We start from the raw sequence: 26990 nt of genomic DNA, 5'->3' as shown, positions 1-26990 counted from the left end.
AATTCTCCTTTCATTTTTTTGTTTTGTTTTGTCCTGCTCAGATCCGCTATCGCAAGGATAAAGCACTGCCCAAACAGACGCCATGTTTCCCTGCCATCACGGGAATAAAGGACCTGGCCAGTGGAGGGGCCATTGCTGCCACAATCCACTACTACTGCCCGCAGCTCATACGCCTTGAGGGTGAGCCTCTGTTCTGGGACTGAGTGGGAGGATGGGGCAGCCGTTCAGAGTCACTCTGAATGGCCCTCGTTTCCTTTTGCCACTAACCCCCTTGTGTACTTTCTGGTAGATGTGTGCCTGAAGGAGACAATGTCGGTGGCAGACAGCTTGTATAACCTGCAGCTTATCCAGGGCTTTTCTTCAGATTATTTGGGTGGTTCCTGTTTCCTGTCATTGGAGGACCTGCTCTACATGCCCCCACTGCTAAGGGTGAGTCCTGGGACTGGTCAGAGAACCGCAGGCTCTGCTACTTGAGAGGCAGAAAGGTGTAGGGAGGAGCCTGCCTAATTGAAGGAAGAGGAATTCCCTGGAGTAAATGGCTGCCCTGGCCCAGTGGGGAAGTCTAGTCCCACATCCAGGAAAGTTCCTCCTGTGGAGTAAATAGGGATTATTGTTTTGTACCAGCACTCAGCCTGTCTTGCCCTAATAAGTCTTGGCTGATATCTCAAGCCACATTAATTAAAAGCTGGTTGTGCAGAAACAATGAGGCCCTTTTAAGGTAGAGGCTGGAGTGATGCTGGAAAGAAAAAGAGATTTTGGTGCGAAGATGGAATTGTTACCCTGTTTGCTTGCTGCATTCTGAGAATTGCTGGGGTGGTATAGGGCAGAGACCCCAGGGCTTCCCTCCTGCTCAAATTCAAGCCAAGGGAGAGACATGTTCCCCCCCCCATCCTCCCCAGGACCCTTGGCTCACTCCCTGCTTTGCTTCCCCAGGTCAACGTCGGAGTATTCCTGGCTGAATTGTTTCTGTGCTTTGAGGTAGTAAAGCCAGATTTTGTGTGTCCAAAGGAACTGCCAAGAGTTCAAGGTAAGAAGATAGTACGTCCATTCGCCACCATGCCTGGGCCTTATCAAAAAATGTCTTCATGAGAGAACCATTTGTCTCTTCACAACTATCAGGCCTTTGCTGTGTGTAATGTAGAAGCTGCTATTAGGTAGGGCAGGTTATGCAAAATGAGATACTAGGTGGGTGTATTAAGTTAATGTGCCTCTGAATATGTGAATATGGAAAGGAAAAAAAGGAAAGGCCATTGGGCAATAAAGGAGGATGTGCAGACATCTTTGCTGCAACCATCTTAATTTTCAATTGCATTATTTTCACACTTCTTGCAGCTCTACAACTAATGCTGCTCCTTTTAAAAAAACAAAATATTCAGGCTCTCACATTTTAGGGGAGTCGATCACAGATTGTATATTTTTTCTTAGAGAGTTCTAAACCTGAAAACAATCTGTTAGGCTGTTTTCTAACAGGAAGGCCAAAGCGTAGCTTAAGTATCCCAAACATCCCAGATCAATTTCATATAATTTATTAACTGAAAGAATGAATATTTTCCTTCATATAATTTGTATCCATTGTAGATTATCCTGGGTATTTTTTTTTCCTCAGAAGTTTGCACTGATTGCTGCATCCTTGTTAACATCCAGGTTCTTCCAATTTTTTTAGAACTTAGGGGCAAGAGATTTGGAATTTGTAGGATTTTTCTCATTTTTTTGGTATACCACATGGTGAATCCCTGTCTAACTGGTCAAACTGGAGCAATCTGATATATAGCCAACCTGTGTACAAGGTATACATGCACACACCCCACAGTTATAATTTGGCATTTGATATAGGGGACTATCACTGTTGCTCTTTATGCCAAATACCACATCCCAGCTAGTGAAGCTGTAGAGCCACAGCAAAGTCTGCTGTGATCTGGCACCGCTCCATTCTGGAACAATGGTCTCCTTTCTGAGCTGAGACCAGAGCAGGCTTCTTTCCTGCATCTGGGTACAGGTGGCTGATACTTCCTCCCCCTTCTGACCTTCCACCAGCATAATTGCCAGTTTGAAATCTCTGTTGTTCCCCCCTTCCCTGCTTTTGTAGTAAAGCTGTTGATCTCTTTCAGATTCCCCTGGCCTGAATGATGCTTCAGCACCAAATAGTGGGAAGACAAGGTGAGTGAGTCCTTGATATTTCCACCTACAATTACCCCTGTGGTATGTGTGTCCTTTCTCCCCTGTGCTGGGAGCGGGTGGCTAAGATTCTGTGTATCAGGAAGCAACATTGAGGATTTCTAAAGACAGATAATGGATTGTATCTCACGAATAGATCCTTTCCTGCAAAGTAGTTGTATGTCAAATTATTAAAGGGACTTAACAAAACAACAGTTCTTCCTTGTCATCCCCTGCCAAGGGTTCTGATTATATAAAAAAAGCTGCCTTACCTTAGTAAGGGTTGATTCAGCCATTTTGTGTGACATTACATGGAAAGGTAGAGAGCAGGCAAAGTGTGTGTATATACTTGGTCTGCCCCCAGATCTCCCCCCCACCCACCCAGGGCAGTGAAGGGAGTTGTTGCTCTGTCACCTAATCTAGTCCAAATGCTAAGTTGGACTCTGGGAACCATGGAACATGTATTGCATGTTGCAAATGGTGCTTGTGACTTCCTAAGGTTAAATATAACAGGTTTTACATGAAAAGGACTAAAATGGTTAAAATCTGATTAGACTTCCAAATCTTGCCAGATTTTGGCCTTTAATTTTTCTTTATTTTGGTACTGGGCCAAGGACTCCATGCACTACTGGTCCCTGGAGCACATGTTGAAATCATTAATAAAGATGATTCTCCTTTTGTAATATGTCCAAGTACCTTTTGGGTTGTGTCTATTTCAGAGCCTGATTTTTTTTTCACTTCAGACGCGGCACTAATCCAGGGTTCCCAAACTCGACTTTCCTGCTGATAGTTCGATGCTTGCCCACAGGCCTTTTTACATGCTAGAAGTCTCTTGAAGTAAACTTGGATCTGGAAGGAGTTATTCCTGCTATTAGGGTGGGGAGAACTCACTGTGTGTGTTATTGTGTCTTGAAGCCTCCTCATGTTTCAAGCTGTAGAACCTGCCTTTGCTTCAGGGGAAAAAAACTTGAGTCTGGGCTGTTCTGAAGTAAGAGTAGACTGCTACTTGTTCTCACAAGATCTAACTCTTGATCAGGAGAGCCTCCTTGATATACCTGGATTGAGTTGCACGTTGAGAGGAAAGATTCTTGGCCAACGATGCAATTCCCAAATTGCTTCAGGCTGTTAAAAAAATTTTTTTTTTGAGGGACAGAGAAAACCTTTGATCTTATTTAGATCTCTGGCACAGCTCTCCTCTCATTTGCAAGTTATGGGAATGCCTGTAGGCAGCAAATTAGAATAACTTGTTTCTACAAGTCAGTAAATATATACATTCATTTTATCTACCAAATGAATGAACTGATTGACATATGACATATGTCATATTTATATACGTGTCTCTGTGTTGTAATTTTACGATTGTATAATTTCTTTTCGAGTTTTTTTCATCCCTCCTCCTTTCTTACCTTCTCCCATTCCAGGGGACAGAACTATTTTAGGGAGATTTGTTGCTTATTGATGCAAATCCTGGCTATTAGTCCTATAATATTCAGGCTATAGTTCTGTCTTCTTGTGTGCAATAACCCGAAACGTTATCCCTGTTTTGATCCAATCTTTGCTTCTTGCTCTTGTTTTGTAGTAGCTCCCCTGTGTTCAGCTTGCGCCACCCGCTGCTGCCTGGAGGACAGTCACAGTCACCGCTCTGTGGCTCCTTAGGTAAGATCTGGCTCCGTCTTGCGGTACCAAGTAACTTTCATGTAGAAATAGAAAAAGCAAAATGTTGTTGGAAGTACATGCTTAAGCCACTCATATGTGGCTTTGGGGAATCTAAACGGTTGTCTTGATCTTGGCTTCCAGTATTTCAGGGTGGTTTTGCATACTCAGTGCTGGGTAGCCCTCCAGTTGTTCTGGGCTGTGAACCACACACATCAGGGAAAATAGAGGCACATTTAATTTTAGTTGTGTGATAAGGATGTAGTCCACCAGATGCTTTCAATTATGTAAAGCAATTATGGCTTACTTCTTTGCACACTTTCCCACTGAGTTCAGCGACACTTCTAAACCTACGTGCTTAAGATTGTACTGTGTGCAAATCAACAGCCTTGGATTTTAATGAAATTCTGACCTCAAAAAATAATAAGGTAGATTAAAATGATCAAAGGTTGGCCAACCTTAGCATAATTGTGAAAGATACTTCTGCTAAAGTAGAATATCGTTGCCGTTTCTCCATGTTGCTTGTTTCTCCTTACGCTGATCTCATGTGGCAATAAGTGTCGTCCCAATAATAATCCTCCTGAGATGCTTGCCATTCTGTTTTAAAGCAGGCCTTGAATCCTGCTACTTGAGAAAACCACTGGGTGATCATCTTGGAGTTGTGCTTTGTTGTGACTTTCTGTCTTTATGCACGTAGGTTCCCTGCATCATTCCACATCCATGTCCCAAGTAGAAGGCTTTGGCAAATCATGGAGCAAGAAGCAGCTCAGGTGAGGGGGGGGGGAGGAGGAACCGTGGATCACTTGCTGACACTCCTGAAAAACTAGGAAGAGCTACCAGGAACCATTTGGGAAGAATGCAGAACTGCTGATTATGCAGCCCTTGGGATTTTAGCAACCAGAAGTTTGTATAATGAAGTGGCAAAAGTTAGGTGAGGCAAGGAGGGGAAGAAGAATAGCAGTAAGGAAATTACTCAGAAACTAAGATGAAGTGAGCTGGAATAATAAAAAGGAAGTAAAAGGTACTAAAATGGACACAGTAATGTGGTTTTCTTAGCAACATATGGAAGTGGTTTTCCCATTTTCCAGTCTAGCCTAAAGTCTTGGCATTTCCTGATGGTCTCCCTTCTGTATACTAGGTAGGAGTAATACCAGGGACATTAATTTGCCTTAGGTAAAGTTTGAGTCCAAAGGCAAAACCTAATTGAATAATTGGCAGTTAGTGGGGGTGTCTGTTTACATTTTTAAATAGTATTTTAACAGATGGTAATAGGTTAAGATTGATTTAGATCAGTCACCAATAGAGTTTTCTGCAAATTGTAATTTTGAATATATTGGCATTCTGACCCAGAATTCCCAGCTAGCATCTCTGTGATTATTCCGATATATCTGGAAGTGCAGGGAAGTTCAGGGAAGGTGCAGCAGGACATTTTGTCTGAGATGGAGCAGAAAACCAGAAGTAATTGTTCACATGGTAATTGTGTTGATTCAACCTCAACAACATTTAAGATGTGTGGAGTTCAACTCTCAGAATTTTCCAGCCAGCAGTCCGCTAAGGTTGAGAAACAGTGTGGTAAATACTGAACATGTTCAGAAAACTAAATAATAATAATTCTTGGTTAGGCCATTGAAAGAACAGAGGTGGCACAGACCATGCTGGCAAAGAATTAGGGACACTGAACTCCAAAATGGTTAGTTAGACCTGAGTTTGAACAAAGGCAATCTAATTAATGTGGTTCTAATTGTTCCAATTGTAACAATAATTGCCTTTGTTGTTTTTTTAAGAAACAAAAATGAGTTTGTCTTTTATCAAGGTGGAAATTATGTAAATGATTTTAAAAATAAAATAAAATAGGTATTGGTTTATAAATGTATGTCAATTTAATTATTAAAATAATGGATTTCCTGGTTTCCCATTTTCAAAGTTGTATTTAGGATTGGTTTGTATCTCTTTAAACTTTCATCAACAGTTAAACAGTTCAGTTAATTAAAAATAACGCAAAGCAAGATGGCTAAATAATTAAATGTGAAAAATATCTGCCTTCCACTGCTCGACGAAAGCTAAATAAAATATTCTGCATAATTTGTTCTGCTTTCTAGTCAAGAGAATAAACAAAACATTGGGTAGGACATTGAAATTTCTACCTGCATCTGATACCGGAGCACCTGACCTCTGCTACCTCATTTCTGTGGCTTTTTAAGTTCATTAAGCATCACCCCCCCAGACTTCCAAGTGCTTCTCCTTAAGTCCAGGAAATTTAAAACTATAAACTGGAATTCTCAGGAAGTGTGAGGAATACTAGAGGTTTAGGTTAGAGTCATGTAGGATGTTGTAGCTATACGTTTGGATATAGAATTGTGAAAAAGAAGCTATACCAGTGATGGCGAACCTTTTAAGAGATTGAATGCCCAAACTGCAACCCAAAACCCACTTATGCATCGTCGAGTGCCAGGTGGGTGTGGCCCATTGGCTGGGGCTGCAGTGGTAACGGCAGACTGGGTGGGACTAAAAAGTTCAATCAATCAATTCCAACTTTTCAAGATCTTTTTTTTCCCGCAAGAAGTTGAAATTGACTGATTGAATTTTTTTTTTTTTTTTTGCACACGGTGGCGAAGGCCTAAAGCAAAAAGGTTTTATAAAACGCAGCTGAAGGCCTAGGACTGGGGGGACTGTGCGCGTGCCCACAGAGAGGACTCTTGAGTGCCGCTTCTGGCACCCGTGCCATAGGTTTGCCACCACTGAGCTATACAATGCTGGGGTAGAAGTTGAAGTTGGGCTTTCTCAGCCAATTAATATTCCTCTCTTTTCCTCTTTTTTCCAGCCACCCCTTGTCACAGGCAGTCTCATTCAGCATCCCTTTTGGCCTGGACAGTGATGTGGATATTGTGATGGGGAACCCCGTGGGCATCCTTCGTTCTGTCAGTTCTGACAGCCTGGCACCGACCCTCTATTCCTCCTTGCCTCGCTCCCCCCATCCATGGCCTGCTGAGGCTGCTGAGGCCCCCAATGGATTAGTAATGCCATCACTCCATGGGGCTGGACACAAAAATCAAGAGGGACCGACTCTAGAGAATGGCCTAAATGATGGCTACACTGACTTGCCCACCATTGAGGAAGCACTGCAGATCATCCACAGCAGTGAACGCCTGGTCCCCGAGGGAGCCCCTGATGGCTTTTATTTGCACTCACCAGAGCCTCCTAAAACTTCTATGCTGGAAAAGACTCCCCTGCCCACAGTTTACCGCTGCCATAACGGGCCCCCCAATGGTGCTGAACCTGCGCAAGAAGGTAGTCTGGACTCTGATGCTGAGGAGCCCCTGCGGCTTGCAGGAGGCCCAGACGATTCCACCTCGGGTGTGAGTTCCCTGAGTTCACAGCCAGAGAGCACTGCCTCCTCCGCCTCTGGTGTGCGCATGACCAGCTTTGCAGAACGCAAGAAGAAACTGGCAGCTACCGATAGCAAGTCCAGCGGGATCAGCTCTGAAGGCTCAGAGGCTGGTCAGGTGCCATCAGAAGAAAGCCCTGCCCAAAGCCCTGCCCTTAGCTCAGAAATGAGCCAGTTGAGTGCCCGGTTGGAGGAGAAGCGCCGAGCCATTGAGGCTCAGAAGAAACGCATAGAGGCTATATTTACCCGGCACCGTCAGCGCTTGGGCAAGAGTGCCTTCCTACAACTACAGAAGGCTCCTGATTCTCAGTCTGAGGACAGCCGACTTGCCCTGGAGGAGCGGCTTGCTCAGCTAGAGGCCGAGGAAGAAGCTGGAAGCCCACGTACCCGTCTGGATAGTAAACAGGTTACTTTCTCTCCTGATATCACCAAAGGCGATGAGAACCTGGGTGATTACAACCGGGCAGTGGCCAAACTGAACACGGCTTTGAGCTCACTGCAGTTGGACATGCAGCGCCTGAGTGAGCAACAGCAACGCCTCATGCAGGATAAGAAGCCTAGCGCACAGGCCTGGATGATCCCAGCCCCGAGGACTGGCCGTGAGGGAGCTCCTCCCCGCTCTTCACTGGAACTGTCCTCCCCTTCTCCTTCCCCTTCCCGCAAATCTCGCTCACCCCAGCCCACACCCAAGAAGTCCCCAGCCCCCGTGCCTCCCAAGAGTCCCAAGCACACCCGGCCAGTTGAGCTAAAGCTGCCGCCCCTCACACGAGTCCTGACACCGCCTCACAACGTGGACACCCTTCCACACCTCCGCAAATTCTCCCCGAGCCAGGTTTCTGTGCAGACCCGTTCCTCCATCCATTTTGCTCAGGAGGAGGAGAAGCTGCCTGTGCCAGAGTTGGAAGCCCAGAATAATTTGCGGCCGGTGGCCTCTGTTCCTCCACAAGGAGGCAATGCTCGTGTTTCAGGTGATGGCACCAGTGATGTCTCCTCACCCAGTGATCGACATAGTAGCCTGATTGAAATCCCTCTGTCAAGCTTAAAAGGAGAGGATGATGAAGACATGGATGGGGATGACTCCCTGGAGGAATCAATTGCTGAGACTTTGGATTCTGAGCCCCGTACAGGTCTGGGCTTCTTTTTTAAGGTGAGGATTTAACTCTTGGCTACTAACAATATTCTTAACTACCTGACAGAGCTTTCTGCTCTCTTAAAGACCTTCTGGGGGAAGGGAAAGAGGTTGGCTTGGGCTTTGGATGATCTGTAGACCAGGGAACATTTCTTTTCAATACTAGTTGGTTCAGCATAATAGAAGCAGGAGGAATATCAGATTCTGTCAAGCAGGAAGTGTGTCCCAAAGTGCCACAAGCTTTTTTAGGAGCTTGCAGTTGGGAATTTTTCTATCTTGCTTAAATCACAGCAGCAGCAGCAACTTCTCTAGCAATCACTGCACATTTCTGTGGCATCTAGAATTGAAACTACTTGTACACCTCATGTTATGAATGCTGGAGAGTGAAGATCCTGTAGTGCAGGCACTAACCTTCGTTGCAGCTAAAACCTGTTTACTGTTTACTGACTTCTATTTGCACGACCCCTTTCAAATCTTGATAGTAAGCCTGTGGCCCCTGACATAGCCGCACTGTAGCACTTGGTCTCATCGGTTTAAAATACGATTTGGTTGAAGTCTGCTACAGACAGAAACGGGCATGAGTAGCCTGAATGGAAGTGTGCAAGTCCTCCAAGATGAGCGGGAGATGATTGTCAGAGTCTCCAATCTGAGGGAGGAGAGGATAAGACTGATCTGATTCTTTTGGAAGCCAAAACTGATGCTGATCCATTAGGGCTACTCAGCTGACATGTTTTTTTCATACAGGATGAGGATAAGGCCGAAGAGGAAATGGCACAGAAGCGTGCCAGTCTTTTAGAGAGACAGCAGCGGCGCAGTGAGGAGGCACGGCGCAGAAAACAGTGGCAGGAGACAGAGAAGGAACAGAAGAAAGAAGAAACCAAGTAAGATGGGATGAGCTGTCATATTGTTAGGCCTATATTCGGCCTAGTGCCAATTAGATCAGTGTTTCTCAACCTTGACAATTTTAAGGCATGTGGACTTCAACTCCCAGAATTCCACAGCCAGCAATGCTGGCTGTGGAATTTTGGGAATTGAAGTCCACATGCCTTAAAATTGTCAAGGTTGAGAAACACTGAATTAGATGATTTCCATTTGATCAATATCCCCTGTGGAATTCTGACTCCTTTTTTTTTTTCCAGACTTCAAACCGATGAGCAGGCCCGAGTAGAGGGAGAAGTTGGGCCAAGGCGTGGCGACTTCACGCGTCAAGAGTACCTGAGGCGTCATCAACTCAAATTGATGGAAGATTTAGATAAAGTGCTGCGTCAGAAGCCCACAACCGTTCGTGCCCTGAAGAAGGGACGGCCTAAAACAGTCTTCTGCGATGATTCTGCCCTTGCCCGCAGCCCTGTCAAAGGACTCCTGGGTAAGAGTTATGACAGGAGGGAGGAAGGGGAAAATAGTCCAGTTCAAGCAAGACAGGAAAAAGTCTGTAGGAGGCCATGGTTTCTACAGAGAATTGAGACTGAAGAGTCCTATGGACCAGAGGCCCCCAACTTTTTGGGCACTAGGGACCGGTTACATGGAGAGAGGCTTTTCTACGGATCAGAGGGGGCCTGGTTTTGTGTGATGTCTGCATCCCACAGATAGGGTTTTGCTTGTTTGTGCGGCCCGGTTGCTGGCCTACCGCGGCCCGGTACTGGTCCACAGACTGGGAGTTGGGGACCCCTGCTCTGGATTGTGAGGAAGAGATTTCATAGGCTGTGATTATGTTGCTCTATCATGATGTCATTGTCTACTTGTATGCCTATCCTTTAGTCCCCAGGATGATTATGAATTATTAAAGGTGGAGGAGGTCTTAGTTGGTTCTCCCTCTGCCCACGCTGGCTAGGTTAATCTCTTGTATGGCTTTAGGGATTTCCAGACGATTATTGCTGGTTAAGGTTCAGGCCAAAATCCTTAGAATAAGTACAGTTCTGGATTTCATTACTTTTTATTGATACCTGATCTTACCCAATTGGGTACATTCTGGGCTTTCTTTAGCTGCGGCATAGATAGCTGGCGGTCTTAGAGGTGGTGGGGATTAATATAATTTCTAAACATAGATTGTCAGACAATTTTCAACACTTGCATCAACACTCTGGAAAAATAGTTTGGGAAAGTGGGTTTTTATCAGTTTGATAATACTTAGCTCCATTCTCTGTTCTAGAATCAGGTCTTGCCTTTATGGTATCAGCTACAGTAGTGTCTTGTTTGTTTCTGAATGCAGTGCTGGTTATCATTTTAAAATTCTTGGTGACTTAGATCAGAGTGCTTGCGGGATTTTCTGATAGGTGAAATTGTGCCATCCGCTAAGATGAGATTTGTACAGTGGTGGGATTCAGCTGGTTCGTACCACTTCGGCAGAACCGGTAGCTAATTTTTTGTTGCCCAGGCCCAGAATGGACTTCCGGAAGCGGCATCCACACAGAGAACCGGTTGTTCACATATTTGAATCCCACCACTGGATTTGTATGTAGGTCAGCCATCATCGCAACACACAAATGATTTTTTTTTTAAAGACGCTATGAAGCAATCAGTTGAGCTCTGCTGACAATGGAGGGCATTTCTTCTTTAAAGCAAGCATTTGATTCTTTAGTTGCTTAATTGCATGTGATGGTTAATTTTGATTTAGTATCTTTGGAAGTTGCTTTGTTGATTTTTTTTTCCAGTAACAAAAATCAAGGTCTGCCGAACTCTCAAAATAAATGAATGAGCTTCTTTCTTAGCGTTATAAATGAGGGGCTACTATGCCAGATCCTATTGATATCCATTTTTCTTAGGCTCCAAACTCAGCAAAGTATACTCTCAGTCAACTCTGTCTCTTTCGACGGTGGCCAATGATCCTGGCAACTCCCTCTTCATCAAGAGAGCTTCGCGGTGAGTAGGCACTGCTTCTCTATATCGCTGGCAGGTGGGCGAGGAAGGTTTAGATCTGGATCCATATCCAAGAAAATGCATTTGTGTAGAAACGATTGCAGTTCTCTTAAATCCAGGGTTAAATTATTTATCTGTTCCCCAGAGCTGCATCACCTTCTGGGCCAATGTCTCCCAGTCGGTTGCTGCCCAATCAGAACCGGGAACGTGACTGGGAAAATGCATCGACTGCCTCCTCACCAGCTTCCATTCCAGAATATACTGGTAAACCTTATTGTTATTCCACAGTTCATAGCTTTGCTCTCCTGGCATGGTAGAGGGTGATTGGCTAGACTCCACACTTCTAAGTGCCCCATATTGAAGTGGCCTTGGCTATGTGTAAGACCATTCCAGTTCCATCTTCTTTCACTGCAAAGTGTTTATGAATGCCTCTATTTTGATCTGCTTTCCTTCAGACGGGGAGAAATATAACCTACTTTCTATGCTAACCTCATTGTATTTCTGCAGGCCCCAAGCTGTACAAAGAGCCCAGTGCCAAGTCCAATAAATACATCATCCACAATGCATTGTCTCACTGCTGCCTCGCTGGCAAAGTCAATGAACCCCAGAAAATCCGTATCTTGGAAGTAAGTTGAGACACGGTGAATATGAACCATGGAAAAGATGCAGTCTTTTTTTTTTTTGCAATGGGCACAGCGTGCAGATGTTGGTATCAAGTCTAAGTAATTGCCTTAAAAAATTGGGACAATTGTGGCTGCAGCTCTGCATCAATAGCTTTGGGGCTACAGGCAGTCCTCAGTTAATAACCACTCATTCAGCAACTGGTTAGCACAGCACAGCACTGAACATCTGGTCCTCAAAGTTCTGGCCATTTCAGCACCTCCATGGTCTTGTGATCACAATCTAGACACTTGGCAACCGGCTTGCACCTATGACACTTGCAGTGTCCCGTGATCACAAGATTGCTATTTGTAACCTTCTCTGCCAACTTCCCACAAGCAAACTAAATGGGAAAGCTGGCAGGGAAGGTCACATGTTGCTCTGAAGTTACCCACTTTGCAGCAGCTATCACAAACCTCACCGAGGCATGCCAGTTCCTTGTGTACCCTGCTCTGCCTGGAAGCAGCCATCACAAGCTGTACTTGTACTTGCGCCTCAGTGGCCCTCACACACCCTCCACTGCTCAAAAGCAGCCACTTTAGGCCTTGCCCCATGTGTTACATACTAGCCCCTCCCTCACCTGGCAACAACCACTTACCTGCCTGTCAGCTTGCTGGGACTTGTAATTTCCTGCTGGCTTACCCATTGACTTGGATATTGGAAGCTATGAGGGGGTTGTGAAGAGGTCCTTGCTTAACAACTGGTGAACCTCGCTTAATAATGGCAATGGAAGCTGCTGGGATTGTCATTGCTAAGCGATGCAGATACATATCATGCATTATGACCGCATCACTTAGCTACTGAAATTCTGGTCCCCAATTAACTGAGGACTACCTGTAAGTATATTTGCATTGGCTTAATTTAGTAGGCTGGATGCTTCCTCTACATAAACAGATTTTCCTTCTGATGTCCTTAAGTATATGAACTATTGACACGTACTATCATGGTATGGGTAGGCAACTTGATCTCTAGAGATTTTGGACTACACTTCCCATACTCTTTGGCTATTGATCGTGTGCTGACAGTATGAAACATCTGAAGAGCCCCAAGATTTAAGGTTTACTGCAGTTACAGAATAAACAGAAAGTTCTAGCTGCATTCTTTAGTTGTGATGAAAGGGAGAAGTACTAGCAACTCAATCATTAAGAAATGTAAATAGCTAAGCTTTACTGTTGAAAAGTTGTTGAGTCATTTTAATGGGTGCAAGATGTCGATACTATAAAACAAGGTCAGTCTTTCCTCTTTGTGGGAAGAAGAAAATAATAGGGCATTTAGTATTGCTCTCCTAATTTGATTGGATGAGCATCTATAACTTAGAATTCTGGTTCTTCTGGTTCTTCAGTAGTTTAGGAATTGTTTTGTGTTTTATACTCTGCCCTTATCTAATCTTTGATTACATGTTTCTTTTCTCTCAATCTTAGGAAATTGAAAAGAGCAAAGCAAATCACTTCCTCATTCTCTTCCGTGATTCAAGTTGCCAGTTCCGGGCGCTCTACACCCTGTCTGGGGAAACAGATGAATTGACACGTTTAGCAGGCTATGGGCCCCGCACCATTACCTTGTCCATGATTGAAGGCATCTACAAGTATAGCTCTGATCGCAAGCGTTTCACTCAGATTCCCAGTAAGACCATGTCCATGAGCGTGGACGCCTTCACTATCCAGGGCCATCTCTGGCAGACCAAGAAGCCAGGCACCCCCAAGAAGCCAAGCACACCAAAAGAGCTGTGACCTGAAGAATGTGGTGTTAGTCCTACTCTCTGCCTAAACTTAGACCCACGACATCTAACAGCTGGCCTTCTGCATTGGATGGCTTGAGTTGACGAGGCTGTGAGGCGTGGGTCTGAGACCGAGTCCTGGGCCAGCACTATCTCTGGCTGGATCAGAGTTATCTGGGAAATTCTTCTGGTGCCTGCTTTGAAGATGAGACTACTATTGGCTGCTTTGGGTTGTGGGACAGTATGGTGTTGGAAGACCAGGATCTGGTCCCGTAAGCTAAAGTCTCAAGAGTTGCCATAGTAATACTGCCCTAAATAAGGGTTTGCTTCTTGCCTCTAACCACTACCTGAATGTTAATGCGCAGCCAGAAGGAAGAGTCTATTTTTCAGACTCCTATTTGCCTGGAAGATTCTATGTTGGTTTTTTTTTCATTTCTTGGATCTCCCTGTTTATACTTATACATACTATACATATATATATATATATATATGAGCTATTTAATGATTTTTCAATTATTTGTATATAAAAAAGAACAAATTTGGAACAGCGGGTAGGGTGAATTTGTATATGAAGTTGGCATGGTGGAGGTAGTACAGAGCAAGGTGTGTAAGTATGTATGATCCTTCCTTTTTCCATTGAACACCTCCCTTTTGTCTACTCCCTTATTTACAAGGGCTATTGGGTGTACAGCTGAGAAAGAGCTGTTAACAGGATCTCTTTTTCAGCAGCTGCTATCATTTATTTACATGTTGAGAAGCTGGTGGCTGCTACAGTCATAGAGCAGGTCTCTGTGTACCCCGAGTTGAACTGCCAAAACAAACTCCAACCACTTTAGGGAGGAGTGTGGTCCATCTTTCTTTTTCTCTCCTTCCTCCTTTCTTTCTCCAAACCCTGTTTACCTGCTTCCAAGGCTATAGGCTGGGTATGCAGCACTCCAAAGAGACAGAGGAGCCTGGGCACAGAATGTTAAGTAGCCCTTGATTATGTGAGCCTCATTTGCCATCCAACCTTGATGCCTCTGGATAGAGGTTGCTTGCAAAGCAGAGTAGGGGAAGATGTGAGGGAACCAGTCTAATTCAGCTTGGATGCTTCACTCTGATTCTGTCTTGTTCAACCTTATTCCGGTCTCTTGTGGCTGACTGAGTGTCATGTAGGCGTCTGGGGGTATAGTGTAGGGCTGAGTTGATGTAAAAAGTGGGTTGGGATTTTTGTCCTTCCCGCTTAATAAAGTAACTTAAATGAGCTCTTTACTGGTCATTACTCAGTGAATGTTTGAATCTTGAAGCCTGTACCACCGATAAGCAGGCGAGGCATCTTTGCTTCTGTGCAAGTCTAGTGGATACTGAAATTAGAAACTGAATGCCACAGAGTTCTGAAAGGGGCTCATTCACCCCTACTTTCCATAATATATGGTAGAATATTTTAGAATGAATACTGCCCCTTGATTATTTAAAGTAAAAAAATGCAGGCACATAGGGAAATCTACACAAGTGGAGGAAAAATGCAGATGTGTTCAACAAAGACTGAACTCAAGATGGGATTAGCTCCTATTGTCATGCATCTTAAAAATATTCCTGCCAAAACTTGTTAGTGGAACTGAAAGTTACTCCGTGCTCAATGGACGTGTCCACTTTTTCCTACTTGTTCAAATACATTTAAGCCATAAGGTGAACATACTCTTCAATTTTCTAAATGTCAAAACTAATATATAATTAGTTACCATTTGTCCCTGGCCAATAAATATCAAAACGAGATGGAGAGAAGGCTTAACTTCTATTTCTCCGGTGCCTGACCATACTGGCTGGGAATTCTGGGGGGATTTAGTTCCAGCATACTTTGAAGACTCCAAATTACACAATGTCAGTTTAAGGAAAGCTGTAGCCTATGTTTTTGTATTGCAAAAAAAAAAAAAAGTTTAAATCTGCAGTTCTTAATGTTTATAAAAATATAGGAATATTCATTTTAAAAGTTCATTTCGATGAATGAAGGCTTATTTTACACAGTAAACAATTATTTCATTTTGGAACATGGTATACATTGAGCTCCCCACCCCCCTTGTTTCCATAATTGTCTTGTTTGTAATTTAAGATTTCAGCCCAGGCAATAATAAAGCTTTTCGTGATAACGAAGTTGGTTAAGAATAGATATCACCATCTTTCCAGAAAGATAAGCCCCAGTTTAAGAAAACACCCCATGAAGAAATCGTGTCTGCATTCATTACAATCCTTTCCACAAATTTTCCATTTTAAAGGTAAATTATTTGGGAGAAAAGCTTCTTTCCTGTTGGTTAAATACAATACAACTATCAACAGCATTTTATAAATCACTTCTTTCTCTATTATGTTCGAGTTGCCAAGAAGAACAGCAGCTTACACAATCACAAAGAAAGGCTTTACAGGGCACACTGGTTAACCAGGAAGGTGTTGTCTCTACTCCAGCTTGAAGCAGTTCACTAATAACAAACAGCTCAGTCATCTTTAAGGCCACCAAAGACAGCAGAGGGGACACTCTTCTGTTCCAGCTGCACCTCTGTAAGAGAAGAATTAGAATAGTTAGTAGAAAAAGGCCAGGCATATTGGCTTTTCAAAAATAAGAGTTCCTATTCACCAAAGTCAACAGCCATAGCCCCAGATTCACAGGGGTAGGCAACCTTGGCTCTTTTATGACTTGTGGACTTCAGCTCCCAGAATTCCTGAGCCAGCGTGGGGGAACTATGGCCCCCTCATGACTTGTGGACTTCAACTCCCAGAATTCCTGAGCCAGCATGGCTCAGCATGGAAACCTCTCCATTTCTCCTCAGCATGGCTGGCTCAGGAATTCTGGGAGTTGAAGTCCACGAGTCATTAAAAGAGCTAAGGTTGCCTACCCCTGCCCCAGAAGAAGGCTGCTGCGTTCCCGTCCTCCCTCTTACCATCAGGCTCATTGTCTTCACTCTCATTGCTGTCATCCAAATCAATGTCTATCTCATCAGGGTTGGCCTGCTTGGAAAGTTCAGCCAATTCACTGCGGGAAGCATCACTCCTGAAAAATAAGCAAAGGGAGATGAGTGAACTGACAGCACATGATTCTGACTGGAACTTTCCTGTATTTATCCTTCCCTAATAAAAGGAGCTGCCTATCCTTTTGCCCCGACTTTATGTTTTCAAAAACCAAAAACATATTGAAAAGTTTGACATTTGTACATCTAAAGCAGAGATGTCCATACTGTCACATAAACTTTCTAATGTGTTATCAGTGAATTCATTCTTTGGTTGAGTGGGATGATTAACCAGCAGTATAATTTGTGGAATCTTGTGTCAGGGCAGGGACAGGAGTGAAACTTTCACAAGTCCCAATAAACCTTAATTAATTAAAGTTCTGGGGTGATGGGAATTTTAATTTAAACATTTTCGAAACACCCAGTTATCTTCACTGCCTGGAAGAATCAGCTTCACATCTCTTGTTTAGCTATGGTGATTACAACTTGTCCTTTGGAAAGTTATTCTCTCAGTCTAGGCTACCTTGGAACAGTTACTGAGGTAAGGAGGAAGATAACTTTATCTTCCAAAGGAGTTTCTAAGGATGAATGTGAAAAGAGTTTGCCCGAGACCAAGAAAGAGAAGAAACCAAACTGTGGAAATTGCCAAGAAGAAAACAAACCAAGAAAAATAAAAATCTCAGGAGCTTAACAAAAGCTTCAGACAACTGTTAGAAGAGACAAGAAGCAATATTATAACAACATTTACAAAGACACTGAGGATGGAAACACATTGAAGATGGAAAAACAAGGAAAGTTTCAAAATATCTCCGAGCTCAGAATAAGGTCCCAACCTCAAATTGGTATGCTAAAAGGAACTCCGTGGACAGATAGTAACTGATTTAAAAGAGATCAAAGGAAATGGAAGGAATATGCTGAAACATTGCACAGTAGAGGTAGTCAGTGTCCATAAACCCTAAAAGATATTCCCTACTTACAAGAACCTCTAGTACTAGGAAGTTAATTATTGCCAAATTGGAAAACTACAGAAATAGAGTAAGCAGCAGAAGAAGAATCAGTAAAGGTTCTAATCAAGCTATGCAAGCAAATCTGGAGAATGATATAAAGACCAAGAGATTGGAAGGAGACTTGATAAAATGTGCAAACTATCATAGAATACGCTTAATTACACATGCTAGCAAAATAGCGCTTAGGATCATATAACAATGAATTAAGAGTTTTACACGGAAAAAGTAATGCCAGATTTCGAACTAACTTTAGATAAGGCTGACTAATAGGAGACATTTCAGCAGAGGCAAGCTGGATAATTGGAAAAACCAAAGAATACCCCAAAGAAACCAGTACAGTCAGTCCTTGCTTACCAACTGCTTCGTTTAGTGACTGTTGAAAGTTATGACTGTAGCCAATCCTTTTATATTTACAATCACCAGTGTCCCACGGCCACGGGATTGCCATTCAGATGTTTTGCAATCAGCACACATTTACAACTGTCACAGCATCCCACAGCAACAGAATTATCATTTGCGTGCTTTCCAACCAGCTTGAAACAAGCAGTTAAGGGAGATGCAGAAGTAAAATCGCAAGTTGTGGCCATGTGATGTCTCACTTAACTGAAAGTCCAATTCTGCCATCTCTTTTACAGCCCGAAAAATAAAGATGGTCTGTTCTGAGCCTCTTGCCCAGCTCTTTATCCAGCTGCATGCTGTGCTGTCTCTTATCTGATCATTCCTGAAGCAGCATCCCTTTATTCCATCACCCAAGATCTTTCTCACATACTATTACATCATTTGAAGATGGAACTTTCTGGAAAACGCTATAATACTGGGAAAGGTGGAAGGAAAGAGACCAGCAGCAAACTGGATGGCCTCAGTAAAACAATGGCATTGGGTGCACTGGTGGAAGACCTGAAGCACCTGGGGTTAGGGACAGCATCATGGAGAAGATCTAATGGGGTCACTAAACGTTGACATCATCTTGATGACACATAATCAAATAAGTAGTCAATGAAATCAGAAAGCCAAATAGCACTCTCTGCTGGGTTCCCAATGTGCCATAAATCATTCAGACCGCACTGTAGAAAAAGTACCAAAACTGTAAATGCAAAGAAGGCTGTCCTTGGCAATACTTCGGTGTCATCTTTCCCTAGAAAAATACATCTGATCGCTTGAAAGCTGAAATAGCCATCTGGTAGAAAATTGTGCTAGTTTCTCAAGACAACACCACAGTCCTGTTCTCATTCTAGTCATGTTAGCAGCTAGGGCACTATCTGTTTGTTCCCGATTCTTGATGGGTTAAAATAATATATATTGTCTTGAGTTCCTGAATACAAATCAAATAATCAGTCACATTTTTCCCCATCATGGTTTTTTTTGGGTGTTGTTACGAATCCAAATAGTCTTCATAGGGGAAAGATGAACAAGTCGTCTGCTTATAGTACCCTCACCTGACAAACAAGATCTTCTCCTTAGCTCGAGGCTGATCTCTTTCTGATTCGGCTGCCAGTTGTTCCGCTCGCTGCTCTAAGAGCTTCATGTCATCCATGCCGCTCTGTCCTGGTGCTAAGTCAGACACTGAAACAAGACAACGTTAAAGAGGAGGATGAGCAGGAGGGTCAGGGGGTGGCTAGAAGAGAGCAGGAGATGTAGCTCATCTCCGTCTAAGAGAAGGCAAGAAGTACCTGTGCCTGTGGCATTGCTGTAAACCTTTAGCATCTGAGAAGCCATGAAGTTAACCTGAGTATTGTAAGTAGCCTGCACACTTCGCTTAATGCGTAGCATTTCTCGGATAGTGTCTTCGTTCCCATGCCGAATCTCAAATTCTTTCCACGTCTGCCAGAAGTTGGCAGTAGTCTGGGAAGGGAAACCAAAAAGATGTGTGTTTTGAGGACTGCTGGGAAAGAGACAGTGGCAAAATTCAATAGACAGCCGATTCAAAGACTGCTGTTTCCACTCTCCTCTGAGCTTTCTGATATATATAAAAAAGGAAAGATTTAATGAGGTTAAGAGGACAGAGGTCAACTATTATTGCGCTCTCTTATCTTCTGTATCAGGAACAGGCAGTCATAAACAACAGAGACACATCCATTGCATAAGAAACACAAACACACACCTTTATTTATCCATCAGGTGGCAGATGGAAGAATCCATCCTTAGTTTTTCCAAAACTACATATAAGATTGTTGTGTCGCAATACACATACAATGGTACCCTTGTACTCAACTGCTTTTGAAACTCACTGAATTTGGTACTCAATGCATTTTGACGCGAACATGTTATGCCGGTACTCCTTATTTGTTTAGTACTCAACGCACAAGCTAGAACTTGTTGGTGTCAGCTGCCTTGTGACTCGCTATATTATTCCTTATGGGAAAAATTTGTTTGGTACTCAGCGCGCCTCACAGAGCAATTAATGAGTGCCGAGGTACCACTGTATTTTGAACTGAGCAGGAAGTGATCATTTCTGCTCTTTCGGCAAAATGAGGGGCTTCTTCCTCCCTCCCCTCAACTAAATATTGCCACAAGCAGATAGGATGCTAGTTCTCCAGTACACAGAAAAAGCCACTTACTCGGGGGTCACATATCTGCGAACAATAGGAATAGATTGCCCGACCTCGGTCTATTTCACCCAATTTGCTTTCCATATCGGCAAAGCGCAGACACATCTCCCGAGCGTGTTCATCTGATAGCACCTGAAAAAAAAAAGGATGGATATTTAAATGTACTACACCCTTCAATATTTCAGCTTCTAGGGTGGTATGAAGTAATAATCTAGAGCTAAGTATAGTATGTGAGGATTACGATTACCCAGAGGGCTTTCAGAATATTTTAGTGATTGGAATATATGAACTGATCTAGGAGTTCTGTTTCAGGAAAATAAAACCAATTTGAACAACAGTATTCCCTAAGGTGGGCCTACAAGTGTTATAATACTTTCTCCAATGTTATCGATCAAAATCCCATCTGAGAAAGCTTCTGGAAATCTGTTTGAGGCAAGTTATATGTGCCAATGCAGTACAATCTTAGTCAGCGTCCTAATGGCGGAGCCATAGACCTGCTTAACTTGTGCTCCTGGTTTGTATAGATAAAGAGACCGCTGGGTGCCTGGTTTCAGTGAATCCCAAGTATCCTGCAAATATTTAACTTGCTGAATATTTTGCTTGCATTGGATGTATTTGAGATACAATTGGGCAACACAATCACTTAGGAATAAAGTTACCATGCCTATGTGGGAAACCCACAAACCTTGCAACAATGTCTACGGCTCCTCCACTTTCCTGGCTGACATAGCTACCAAGAACACTGCCTTCTAAGCTAATATTTTAGCTGGAATCTAAATAATAGCTCTGAACTAAGAATACTTACTCTAAATCAGTTGTAATTCAAGAGATTCACTGAATATCTTCCCCTCATTAAGAGCTTGCATATGGTGGTCTATTCACGGTTACCTATTCCAGCATAAGGATCTTCGTCACTTTGTCTAGTAATACTGTGTATACTTTTAATGTGAAGTCTAAGTTAGCTAGCTGTGCATCCCCTCTAAAATGTTCCTTCTCCTCCTCCTCCTCCTATTCCACAAAGAACTGCATGCCTGATGGGGCCTGTGACAGACCTTCTCCCTGCAGAATCTGTTAAGATGAGCAAGGTCACAAAATAAGTGAAATGATGCTGAGTCAGCCTCCGACTTTTATGGAGGCTGCTGCCTGGGCCCTGGTGCTTCTTGAACCCGTGATTTTTTTTTCTCTATGCTATTTTGACTCCTCTTATAATAGTGGCTTTCTTTTACTTCTCCTGCTCCTGCAATGTGATGTGGGAGAAAGGAGACAAAGTAGCTGAGGGCCAGATGGAAGAAGGAATTGGTGATGAAGCAGATGCCAGAGCAAGACCCCAGAGAGACAAAAAGATTCCCCCGTTTTGCCAGGAAACTCCTCTCCTTTAATTGTTAAACGACTATGCCCATAGATCTTACATATGTCCACTTTCTTGGCTGGAACTAGCAAGTCTGGCATCTTTCTTGGTGCCTGGTTTCTGTCATGGGCTACAGTGTTCTCCTTTAGTGGGAGAACTAAAACTATCTGAGCACTGGGTGTCTCTCTTTTTTTATACCCAAAGTGGCAGGTGCAAATGGGCTGAGGATGCCCATATTTGGGTCTCTATGCCTTCCTGACCAGAGTACTTCAGATAATGGATTCCCTTTGTACCCCTGCTGTTATCTCATATGAATGGAATGAAAAGCGATGGGAAGAGTCTCAGTCTATCACAACACCCCATTTTCCCTCTTCTGGAATTGCTTGTGAAATTCCTCTTCTGGACTGATCGGGAGAGGGCCGGAGGCTATGCTGTTCCTAGCTTCCCGGTGTCACTCTTCTGTTGTCCCAAAGTACAGTGAAGCTGCTACTGCTGTATGGAGGTTGTTGCAGACATTTGGGATTAACACTGCCGTGTGGTAGTCTTAAAGGTGTCTCAGCTGTTCTGGAAATTCACACTCCAGTCTTTGAGCAACTGACCATGAAGTGGGATAGAGGCTTTCACCACTATTGTGACTTCTATCTTTTATCCTGATGGCTGGTTTCTTTCTTTTCCTTTTTTAATTTTTCTTTTCTCCAGAAGCTGCAGATGAAAAAGGGACTATTTCCTGCTTGACAAGGCCTAGTCAAGAATAAAAGTAAGACTTCTCCAAGGGAGCAGGCCATTCTTCCTGGCCTTTCAGATCAACTCGACAAAAAAATCAATCCTTTCCTATTGGTCTGATTTGATAACTATGACCTCAGGATACCTGCCGATTTATATAGCAGATGCACAGGCTCTAATAAGTGACCCGCATTTTTAATTGTGGCTGGCCAGCAAGAATAGATTAAGCCTTATCGTTCTATGAAGGAAGCTGAATCATATCGGTTAGGATGGCAAACCGACAGATGCAATTTAGAGACTATAAACTAACCTCAATCGCCTTCTCATAGATGCTACGTGTGTGGGTGACGCCATAAATTTCAGCTGCTCTCTTGATGTAGATGTTGTACATATCATGCTTCTCTGAAGGCAGAACAGCCTGAGTAGCTCGCTCATACACAGCCATGGCATGGCGGGCCAGCCCATATTCCTCCTCCAGCTTGGCATATAAGAGATAGATGGCTGCAAAAGGAAAATTAGAGCCAGATTTCATCTTCTTTCAGTTTCAGGTCAACAGTTTTCATATCCAGGCTTATTGTTGTGAAAAAGCACACTCTTGTTATGAAAAAGCACAAAAATAAGTTCTTGTCTGAGAATTTGCTTACTGATTTATCTTGCTCTCCTCCACTAAATGATGAAGAAATGAAGAGGAGTTCTAGGTCTATGGAGATTCTCAGTCATCCAGGTCATGGTTGTCCCAAAGCTGCTTTTACAAAAGGCAACTGGACTTTCTTTGTTTTTGCTTGAAGATGTTTTGCTTCTCATCCAAGAAGCTTCTTCAGTTCTGAAGAACTGAACTAAAGCAGCTTCTTGGATGAGAAGCGAAACGACTTCAAGCAAAAACAAAGAAAATCCAGTTGCCTTTTGAGAAGTCCTCTTTACCCAATTTCCAATGGAAAAAAAGCATTTTTGAGTCCTCAAGATCACCCACGTGATCCTTTTCAGGCCAATAAAGCGAGTCCATCCATAAGGATTATTTTTGGGGGATAGGAAGTTTGCTATACTCAACTACCGTCGAGATGACATGTCCCATCCAACCTTTCTTATAATCAGAATCTGACTGAGTAGGAAGAGTTTGTGACTCAACTTTTTTGCTAGAGAGACATTTAATACATACTTTTTGCAAATTTCTGGGGACAGCCATCCAGCGCCTGCTCAAAAAGATCCCGAGCACGCTCCAACTTCTTGCCACCATAGCGGTCAATGAATTTGGTTAGATAGGTGTTCCAGATATCGTAAACATTTGGCCACTTAAACAAGGAGATGCCTCTCTCGTACGCCTGCCAAAATGAACAGAAGGTACAAACAAAACATTCAGACTGTTTTGCAGAAGGCTCTGCCCTGTTCCCTGCTCACTTAAATACCACATGGGACTGTCCTACTTTGACTATAATGATCCATGTTTTAAAGAATAGCTTTCTTCCTGCAAATTGCTAAACAACCAAGAACCCCTTCAATCAGAGATCCTAGGAGCCTTCTACTCTATGGACTGCTAATTCTATCTTAGTTATGTTTCTGTTTAACATTTTCCAATTAAACAAAAAAACTGACAGCCATACCAGAAGAAAACAAAAACAAAAATTGGATTATTATAAACAATAGCTAAGAACAGCAAAGATGCATGGCAATTATATTGCAAAACACTCTGTCCCTGTAGCTGTCCCTACATCTAAGCCGGAGGTAGGCAACCTTGGCTCTTTTATGACTCGTGGACTTCAACTCCCAGAATTCCTGAGCCAGAATTCTGGGAGCTGAAGTCCAGAGTCATAAAAGAGCCAAGGTTGCCTACCCCTGATTAAGCTATAGTTTGCTCTGAAACACAGACTATTTCAACATAGAATATATCGGCTAGTTTGTTCAGAGGTTTGAGAAAGAGAAAGAGAAAGAAACTGAATACAGTAATTATCCTTTGCTACATACCGTACATAATAAGATCCTAGTGTACTGCAGCTGGTTTGGAGCTGCAGCACATTAGGCCTCTAGTATATCATCTGCACGTGCAGTCTACTTCTGTACACTGCATGTACCATCTGTAACATGCAATGTTCGAGGTTCAATGACTTCTACATTGATGCAGACCCAGATGGCTGAAGGAAGCACTGATGAAGCCAACTCACCTTGAAGCTCTCTTCAAAATATTTGTGCTCCTCCAGGAACAGACCATAGTTGATGATGATTTGTGGAGTGGCAATGCGTAGATCCAAAATGCGATCGTATACAGCCTTAGTAGACTAGGAATGACAAAGCAAAAAAGCTTCAATACTAGGCGGGCCCAGAACCCCAATCCCAGACTCTCATTGCTCACTTCCCAACTATGCCCAGATCGAGAGGAAACATTTAAATTTGATACTGAATGGCTTTGCTAGTATAACTTGCTGGGCTCCTCCCTCCATCTTTCACACTTTCTATCAGTGATATGATAGACCAGTGGTGGCGAACCTATGACACGCGTGCCAGAGGCGGCACTCAAGAGCCCACTCTGTGGGCACGCATGTTATGCCCCGGAGATGGCAACCATCCTTCTTCAAGCAGCTGCCCGCTAACTCGCCGAGGTCCCACATGGCCGGATGCATCCCAGCACGGCTAGTTTCCCTCCCCCCAGTCCCGTCCCTCCTGACCTCGCATGCTCTCCTTTTCCTGGGCACGACCCACTGCATTGCCTCCTCAGCTGTCGGCCAGCCGTCAAGCTCAGAGGCGGCTTCTCTGAACTGCTGGCAGCGGGCTGTGGAGCCCTAGAATGCGCCGGTCGAGGGGCCAGCAGGCTGTGGCTGCTAATGGACACCGTCGGCCCCCATGTGCTCACTGGCCTCTGCATCGCCTTGCCCTGCGACAATGGCACCCCTGACCTGCCTTCCCTCCCCTCACCCCGCAGGATGAGTCTCCTGCCCACTGTCCCACCCACCAGAGACCCTCTGGATCTCCCCCAACCCTGTCCGGCCCCACAGGAGTCCCTGCCCACGAGCAACATTGAGATGACCACGTCCACCTTGGCCACACCCACCCGGTGGGCCACGCCCACCTGGCACCCGATGATAAATAAGTGGGTTTTGAGTTGCAGTTTGGGCACTCGGTCTCTAAAAGGTTTGCCATCACTGTGATAGACGCTAAATGAACAGAAGTACAGTAATGTACTTACGGGAGACTGTAATTACCATTCTTCTTTAGCTACTCAGGGGAAAGAACAGATGGCTGTGCCAATAATTCTGTTCTGGCCCTACTGCTTCAATAGATTATTTCCAAGCCACACTCATGAAATAAGAGGGAAAGGGTGCTTGGATTCCTTAAAGAGGAAGAGTAAAAGAGACTACCATTTATTTTGGACGACTTCTTAAGTCACTTGCAAATTAAGAAGGGTAAGAAATATCTTGATTTGATTCTAAGCTGGGGGAATATTATGTTTAAAACATTTCATCTGTGCTTGGTTACAGGACTTTGTCCAACCTCATAAGGCCTAAAGAGACAAAAAGGGGAGGTTTCTTCTAGATGCCAAGCTTAAGCTAACAAATCTCTGCCTGGCAAGATGACCCGTTGTAAAAATTGCCAGGAGAAATGCCAGCTGGGGTAAGTAAGCAGGGAAGCCAACCAAGACCACTCACTTTGAAAGTGCCCAGACTTTCTTCCAAGTCAGCCAGCATGGACCAAACCTTGAGGGACTTATATACACGGTTCTGCACAGGCTCTGTGGAATCAAAATATTCTGCTTTCTTAGCTGGGATAGCTGTAGCTTTCTGGAGGGAGAAGAAATGCTGATGAGAACAGAGGAAGTAGAGCCCCTGGAGCAAGCAGTTTAAAAACTGTGTGTGTGTGTGTGTGTGTGTTTGTTCTGTGTGTGTGTGTGTGTGTGTGTGTGTGTGTCTATCTTGAATGTTTTTTGATACATCCTGTCGGCCCAAATATGGGAGGAAGAAATCTTTTGCCTTGTATCAGCTCAATCTAGAGCCACCCACAGGCAGCAGTCGCTACTGCGACACTATTTGTGTTTCCTAAATTTTTGGATTGCTAACGAAGAATTAAGGGGGACTGGGATAGCTATTTCAAGCTAATCAGTTTGAAATAGCTATCCCAGTCCCCCTTAATTCTTTGTTAGCAATCCAAAAATTTAGGAAGCACATATATATACATACATATATACATTTAGGAAACATATATATATATACATACACATACATATATACACACACACACACACACACACACAAGAATTCTGGCTTTCTGCAGCCTTGCTTAACTAAACCCATGACCCTCTTATTGTGGAGTAAAAAGAATCTTTGTCAGCTTCCCAGTGATCAGACTCTTTCAAGAAGATACAGACAGAGACTACGGCCCCTCTGTTCAAACCTAATCATTTGGAAAATGATTACAATCAAGCAACTTTCATTAGTAACACTCCAAAATGCACTCTCCCTTTTTGTTTTGCTTCTTCTCACCCTCAGGATACGCAGGGCTTGATCGTAGTTCTCATGCCGCAGCTCCATCTCACCATACTCGCACCAGACGCTGGCCAGTTCATCCACCTGCTTAAAGTTCACCTTAGTGGCCTTTTCAAAAATTGTCCTGGCCTGGTATAAGACAGGGAGGAAAAAAGAAATCAGAGAAAAGCTATGGGAGAAAAACACTCACCATGTCTTCTCTTTGGGCTCTGGTATGTAATGCAGCTGAAAAACAAGTCCCTCACAAAGTTGCTGGGGCCCTTCTTTAGAAATCCTATAACATTCCAGTACTGATTTGGAATGTTTTTATACAGCTATTGTGAAAAACCTGTAATTTAACTCTTAAGACACCGCTGCTGCGC

The 26990-nt window shown here is 43.6% G+C and overlaps 2 protein-coding genes across 2 annotated transcripts in view; one reads left to right on the top strand and one right to left on the bottom strand.

The window, feature by feature from the left end:
* CAMSAP3 (calmodulin regulated spectrin associated protein family member 3) overlaps positions 1–14028 on the top strand; it is a 37009-nt gene extending 22981 nt beyond the window's left edge. Inside the window, exons 5-17 of the mRNA XM_015825510.1 lie at positions 42–180; positions 290–429; positions 934–1027; positions 2109–2157; positions 3734–3810; positions 4505–4577; positions 6629–8339; positions 9066–9202; positions 9461–9687; positions 11084–11180; positions 11323–11441; positions 11685–11803; positions 13259–14028. Coding sequence (XP_015680996.1) covers positions 42–180; positions 290–429; positions 934–1027; positions 2109–2157; positions 3734–3810; positions 4505–4577; positions 6629–8339; positions 9066–9202; positions 9461–9687; positions 11084–11180; positions 11323–11441; positions 11685–11803; positions 13259–13567 — 3291 coding nt within the window. The 3' untranslated portion in view covers positions 13568–14028. The remainder of the gene's footprint in view (positions 1–41; positions 181–289; positions 430–933; positions 1028–2108; positions 2158–3733; positions 3811–4504; positions 4578–6628; positions 8340–9065; positions 9203–9460; positions 9688–11083; positions 11181–11322; positions 11442–11684; positions 11804–13258) is intronic.
* A 1821-nt stretch (positions 14029–15849) lies between these two features.
* Positions 15850–26990, bottom strand: part of XAB2 (XPA binding protein 2) — a 24749-nt gene continuing 13608 nt past the window's right edge. The window contains exons 10-19 of the mRNA XM_015825508.1: positions 26626–26757; positions 25795–25926; positions 24316–24429; positions 23316–23478; positions 22470–22660; positions 20098–20220; positions 19210–19381; positions 18976–19102; positions 16467–16576; positions 15850–16084 (exon numbers count right to left, since the gene is read on the bottom strand). Of these exons, the coding sequence (XP_015680994.1) occupies positions 16023–16084; positions 16467–16576; positions 18976–19102; positions 19210–19381; positions 20098–20220; positions 22470–22660; positions 23316–23478; positions 24316–24429; positions 25795–25926; positions 26626–26757 (1326 nt within the window). The 3' untranslated portion in view covers positions 15850–16022. The remainder of the gene's footprint in view (positions 16085–16466; positions 16577–18975; positions 19103–19209; positions 19382–20097; positions 20221–22469; positions 22661–23315; positions 23479–24315; positions 24430–25794; positions 25927–26625; positions 26758–26990) is intronic.

The sequence above is a fragment of the Protobothrops mucrosquamatus genome, unplaced genomic scaffold (assembly GCF_001527695.2).
Source record: "Protobothrops mucrosquamatus isolate PMUCROS unplaced genomic scaffold, P.Mucros_1.0 scaffold2670, whole genome shotgun sequence".
In the NCBI taxonomy this organism is placed as follows: Eukaryota; Metazoa; Chordata; class Lepidosauria; order Squamata; family Viperidae; genus Protobothrops; species Protobothrops mucrosquamatus.
The sequence above is the reverse complement of the archived record's forward strand: the minus strand, read 5'-3'. Positions and strand labels throughout refer to the sequence as shown.